At 42.3% G+C, this 6,110-nt stretch overlaps 1 protein-coding gene across 1 annotated transcript; it reads left to right on the plus strand.

Annotated features, from left to right (window-relative positions):
- The first annotated feature begins 3,597 nt into the window (after positions 1–3,597).
- Positions 3,598–5,426, plus strand: LOC148149787 (uncharacterized). Its single transcript, XM_087988551.1, has 3 exons — positions 3,598–3,678; positions 4,726–5,012; positions 5,066–5,426. Exons 1-3 carry the CDS (start codon positions 3,598–3,600, stop codon positions 5,424–5,426), a joined length of 729 nt encoding a protein of 242 aa, XP_087844677.1.
- Positions 5,427–6,110: the final 684 nt, after the last annotated feature.

Raw genomic sequence — 6,110 nt, forward strand, 5'->3', positions numbered from 1 at the left:
TAGGCAAAATTCAGCTTTATCCTGTCACATGGAAATCTTTAACCGGGATGGGGAAGGTTGCAAACAGAGCAATGCAAAAGTCCCTATGTGCTAGCACCATAATTTTCGACATTAAATTGTTTCAACTCCATTCATGAATGATTCTACTTTGTACAGCTGATAGCATTATCTCTGCAGAGCAGGACAATTTATGGATTCCATCACAGTGGACCAAACAATAAGTCCCTGTGTCTGCTTGGGGTTTCCTTCCACAGTCCAAAGAGGTGTGGGTTAGGTGGATTGACCATGCTAAATTGCCCATAGTATCCATTTCCTTCCTTTTCAGCACTTTACATTTATAAGTACTTATAAATATGCTCCTCCACACCACTCAATATGCAAACTTGGAACAGTATCACTGTTCCTTCACTATCAATGGGTCAAAACCTTGCAACTACCTTCCTAATATCACAATGAGTGCACCCACACCTGATGAAATGCGATAGTTCCGGAAGGTGGCTTACCACCACATTTTTAAAGGATATTTGGGACGTGTGACAAATACTGACCTTGACAGGGACACACACATCCTAAGAAAGAAAAATAATTTCCAAAAGCACATATTATAACACAACTCGTGGCATATTACATTCAACCTCAGTGAAAGATGAGCACAGCAGGAAGGGAAACTGGTATGAAAACAACTGTGTTAACCTTAAATGAGGGTAATTACAAAGGAATGAAAGAAGAGTTGGCTACAGTTTACTGGAAAAGGAGTTTAACAGAAAGGACAGTTGAGGGACAATGGCAGATGATTAGGAAAATAGTTACTGATTCACAACAAAGATGTATTTCCCTGAGAGAAAAAAAAATAGGAAGGGAGTAAAAGGACCATGGCAAGAGTGAGGACTGCAGATGCTGGAAACCAGAGTTTAGATCAGAGTGGTGCTGGAAAAGCACAGCAGATCAGGCAGCATCCGAGGAGCAGGAAAATCAACGTTTCGGGCAAAAGCCCTTCATCAGGAATCAAGGACCATGTTTAATCATGAAGATTAAGGATAGTATCAAACTGAAAGAACAAGAGACATAAAAAGTGGCAAAGATTACTGATAATTCAGAGGATTGGGAAAGCTTCAAAATATGAAACCCTTATTCAAAAAAGGACAGTGACAAAACAAAGCAAGTATTTATTGGCTGGTTAGCTTAGCATCTGTTATTAGGAAAACAGCAGAGCATTTGGAAAAAACATAATAAAATTAAGCAACATAATAAAAGTAACATGACTTTAAGAAAGGGAAATCATGCCTAACAAATTCATTAGAATGCTTTGAGGAGATAGCAAGCAGAAAACATAAAGTAGAATCAAGGGATATGGTATATTTGGACTTCCAAAAGGCATTTAATTGAGGTATCGCGCATTAGGATACTGAATAAGGTATGGTGCAGAGGATAGGACATTAGTATGGACAATAGATTGACAAGTTACCAGAATATGGGATAAGGGGTGCATTTCTCAGATGGCAATTTATAATTAGTGGAGTGTCAAAGGGATCAATGTTGGGGCCAAAATTATTTACAATATATATTCATGACTTGGATGAGTAAAGTGGATAAACTATAGCCAAGTTTGCAGATGACACTAAAATAAGTGGAAGGACAATTAGTAACAATGGCACAAAGATTCCAGAGAGGAATAGAGAGGTTAACTGAGTGGGCAAAAACTTAGCAGATGGAATATAATGCAGGAAAAAGTGAGATTATGCACTTTGGCAGGAAAAAAGTAGAGGAGCTGAATATTATTTAACTGGGGAAAGACTGCAGAGGGATTTAGGGATTCTTGTCCATGAATCACAAAATACAAGCAAATGAGTACAGTGGGAATTGGGAAGGCAGATGGAATGTTGACAAAGAGTTTGGAGTAGAAAAATAGGGAGATCTTGGAAAATCAATATAAGATACTAATTAGTCTACACTTAGAATACTGTGAACAGTTTTAGGTCTCTTCTCCATGGAAATATATATTGGCATTGTAAGCTGTCCAGAGAAGATTCACTACACTGATACAAGGTATGGAGGGATTATCTTGTGAGGAGACGTTGAGTAGATTAGGCCTGTATTCAATATAGAAGAAAGGGTTTCTACTATTGAAACATGCAAGATTCTTTGGGACTTGAGAATGTAAATGTAGAAGGTTGCTTCTTCTTGTGGGAGAACCTAGGAGCAGAGTGTATCATCTCAGAGTAAGCCACCCAGTTCGGACAGAGATGAAGGGGATTTTCTCCTGTCAGAGGGCAGTGAATCTGCTAAATTCTTTACCAAAGAGAGTTGTGGAGGTTGGGTCATTCAGTACACACAAGGTGCAGACAGACAGATTTTTAATCAGTAAAAGAATCAGGGCTTATTGGAATGGAGCAAGAGGGTAGAGTCGAGGATGATCAGGTCAGCATTGTCCCATTGAATGGTGAAGCAGACTCAATGAGCCAAAGGGCTAATTATGTTTCCGTGCTTTCAGGTCTGATGGACATTTAAAGAGAAAACTGAAACACAGTTAGAGAGAGATATTTCCAAGCCTTTTGAAAGTAATGCTGGATTCTGATCCAGAAGCAGAGTTGCAGTCAGAATCTGAACTGGAGCTAGTTGCTTCATCTGGTTAACATATTTAATCATTTGTCATATTTGTTCTCTCTTTTGTTATTCATTCACAGCATGTGGGTGTCACTGGCTAAGTCAGCATTTATTGCCCGCCCCTAACAGGGGTAGCATGTTGGCTCAGTGGTTAATGCTGCTGCCTCACAGTGCCAAGGAGGTGTGTTCAATTCCAGCCTGCATCAGTTGTCTGTGTGGTGTTTACACATTCTCCCCTTGTTTGTGTGGGTTTTCTCCCACAGTCCAAAGAAGTGCAGGTTAGATGAAATGGCAATGTTAAAATTGCCCCTGGTGTCTAGGGATGTGCAGGCTAGATGTGTTAACCAAGGAAATGCAAGGTTATGTGGGGTGGGGTTGGGTGGAATGCTCTTCAGAGGGTTGGTGTGGACTTGATGGCCTGTTTCTACACTGTAGGGATTCTGTGACTGTCAGTCAAGAGTCAACCTCATTGTTGTGGATCTGGAGTCGTACGTCAGGACAGCAGTTATTTTCCTTAAAGGGCATTTGTGAGCCAGATGAGTATTTCCTAACAATTGACAATGATTTCATGGTTAGCACTGGACACTTAATTCCAGATTTTTATTGAATTTGAATTCCACAATCTGTCATATTAGATTTGAACCTGGTACCCCACCGCATTACCTGTGTCTCTGGATAAATAGTCTGGCACCCTATTCTTCCTGCATTCTCTGACCTTTCAAGGTGCTTTACTTCAATGCATTCTTCAGAATCTAGAGATGTTTTTAAATCACCAAATAAAGTTATCACTCTTTCCTTGTGTTAGCTTCTTACTTTCTGCTCAAATATCTTGACAAATCTTTTTCCTTTCATCACGAGTTCCCCTCCAAGCCACAAATCATTCTGACTTGGAGTTGTATTGCCATTCTTTGTTAGAGCTGGATGAAAACCCTACAATGTCTGGTCTAACAGACTGACCATAGACATAGAAGCTTGGAATCGGTAGATCGGACCATGTTCAAGTACACAGTAGAAAACCTAGATGAGTACGTCACCATTATCACGGGCTTCATGGACAAGTGTGTGGAGGGCTATGTACCAAAGAAGTCATTTGGTTGTTCTCCAACTGAAAGTCTTGGATAAACCAGGAAATCCACTCCCTACTGAAGACCAATCATGCAGCATTCAAGTCGGACAACCCAGACTGAAGCTAAAAATCCAGATATGACCTCCACAAAGCCACCAGGGACACCAAGAAGCAGTACCAGACCAAATTAGGCACCAAAACCAACCACACAGACTCCCACCACCTGTGGCACGGCCGAACAACATACTGGGATACAAAATGAAACAGGGCAAGATAGCGGACAAAAACACATCCTTCCTTGACACACTCAATGCTTTCTATGATTGGTTCAAGCAGAATGCCAGAGGTGGGGAGGTGTCTGCACTGACAGCGCCAGGCACACCTGTGCCCACTGTCACTACTGTAGTCATCAGATCGGTCTTCCTAGGAGTCAACCCAAGGAAAGTGACGGGCTGGGATGGAGACCCTGCCCCAACACTTAGATCCTGTGCAGACTAGCTGACAGAGGCATTTACCAACATCTCCAACCTCTCCCTCGTACAAGCTGAAGTCCCCACCTGCTTCAAGAAGACCACCATTATCCCAATACCTAAAGAAGCACATGCAATGTACCTTAATGACTACTGCCTAGGGCTCTGACCACTGTAATCATGAAGTGCTTCAATAGGCTGGTCATGCCCAAATCAACTCTAGTTTCCCAGCCTGCCTTGATTCCCTGCAATTTTTCTACCTAATAACAGGTCCACAGCATATGCCATATCCCCAGCCCTGCACTCATCCCTGGAACATCTGGACAATAATGACACCTACATCAGATTCCTGCGCATTGACTGCAGCTCTGCCTTCAACATTATTATCCCCTCCAGACTGATTTCAAAACTTTGTGACCTCGGTCTCGGCTCCACCCTCTGCAACTGGATCGTCGGCTTTCTGACCCACAGACCATGATTAGTGAAGACAGACAACTGCATCTACTCCATGATAACACCCAACACTGGACACACCCCCAAGGATAAGTTCTCAGCCCCCTGTTGTACTCTTTATATACCCACAAGTGTGTAGCCAAATTCCAAGCAAATGCCATCTACACGTTCACTGATGACACAATCATAATAGTACAGATATCAAACAACAACAACGCAGAATATTGGAAGGAGAGAGAGGGCTTGGTGACATGGTGCAATGAGAACAACCTCTCTCTCAATGTCAGAGAAAGTAAAGAACTGATCATTGACTTCAGAAAGAAAGGAGGAGGACATGCTCCAATCTACATCAATGGAGCTGAGGTGGAGAGGGTGGAGAGCGACAACTTCCTCAGAGTGACGATAACTGATAACTTGTCCTGGACTTCCCACTTGGATAATCTATCACATTCTCTTGCACAGCGGAGCAGGAGTGGACCTCCCATGTAGATGTGATGATCAAGAAGGCACAACAATGCCTCTTCTTCCTCAGGAGGCTCAGATCATTTGGCATGTCCAAAAAGACCCTCACCAACTTCTACATATGTACCTTTGAAAGCATACTGTCTGGGTGCATAACGGCCTGGTACGGCAACTGCTCTGCCCAGGATCGTAAGAAACTACAGAAGGTTGTGTGCACAGCCCAGACCATCACAGAAGCCAACCTTCCATCCATAGACTTCATTTACACAGCTTGCTGCCCAGAAAAATTGCCAACATCCTCAAAACCCCCTCTCACCCCGGCAATGCTCTCTTACAATCTCTTCTGCCCAGGAGAAGAGACAGAACCTTGAACACATGCACAACAGGTTCAAGAACAGCTTTTTCCCTGTTGTTATTAGACTGATGAATGGACTTTCTAACTTCAAATAGTGCTGATCTTGCTAATGTTGATTTTGTTTACCACATGCCCTGTGTGATGCAGTCTGGATGCTCCTGTTCAAGTTTTTTTTCCACCCTATGATCCATGTGTCCTTGCCGACTATGATCTTCCTGTACTGCTCAGAAACAAAGCTTTTCACTGTATTTAGGAATACATGACAACAAATCAAATCAAATCAAGCTGAAGTAGACCTCTTAGTCCATTAAGACTGCTCTGTCATTCAAAATGGTTTATCTGATAATCCTCAACACCACTTTCCTGCCTTATCCTCATAACCCCTGATTCCTTACTGATTAAAATCTACTTATTTCAGCCTTGAATATACTTAATGACCCAACCTCCAATGCCTTCTGTGGTAAAGAATTTCATAGTTTACAGCCTTCTGAGAGGAAAAGAATCCTCCTCACCTCTGATTAACTGTCTGATCCCTTATTCTGAGCATATGGCCTCAGGTCTTAGGATCTCCCATTAGGGGAAACAACCTTCTGCATCAACCCTATCAAGTCCCCTAAGAATCTTGTATGCTTCAATACGGTTGCCTCCCATTCTTCAATAGTCGAACAAGTACAGCCTCAAACTACTCAACCTCTCCTCA

This window comes from Chiloscyllium plagiosum, unplaced genomic scaffold, assembly GCF_037043375.1.
Source record: "Chiloscyllium plagiosum isolate Xiang-an unplaced genomic scaffold, Cpla_swu_hap1 HiC_scaffold_6, whole genome shotgun sequence".
In the NCBI taxonomy this organism is placed as follows: domain Eukaryota; kingdom Metazoa; phylum Chordata; class Chondrichthyes; order Orectolobiformes; family Hemiscylliidae; genus Chiloscyllium; species Chiloscyllium plagiosum.

What these genes read in the sequence shown, in the direction of transcription:
- LOC148149787 (XM_087988551.1), top strand. Translation starts at nt 3,598, where the DNA reads ATGTTCAAGTACACAGTAGAAAACCTAGATGAGTACGTCACCATTATC. An exon ending in ACAAGTGTGTGGAGGGCTAT is followed by an intron (nt 3,679 to 4,725) that starts GTACCAAAGAAG and finishes TATACCCACAAG; the next exon opens with TGTGTAGCCAAATTCCAAGC. An exon ending in ACGATAACTGATAACTTGTC is followed by an intron (nt 5,013 to 5,065) that starts CTGGACTTCCCA and finishes AGCGGAGCAGGA; the next exon opens with GTGGACCTCCCATGTAGATG.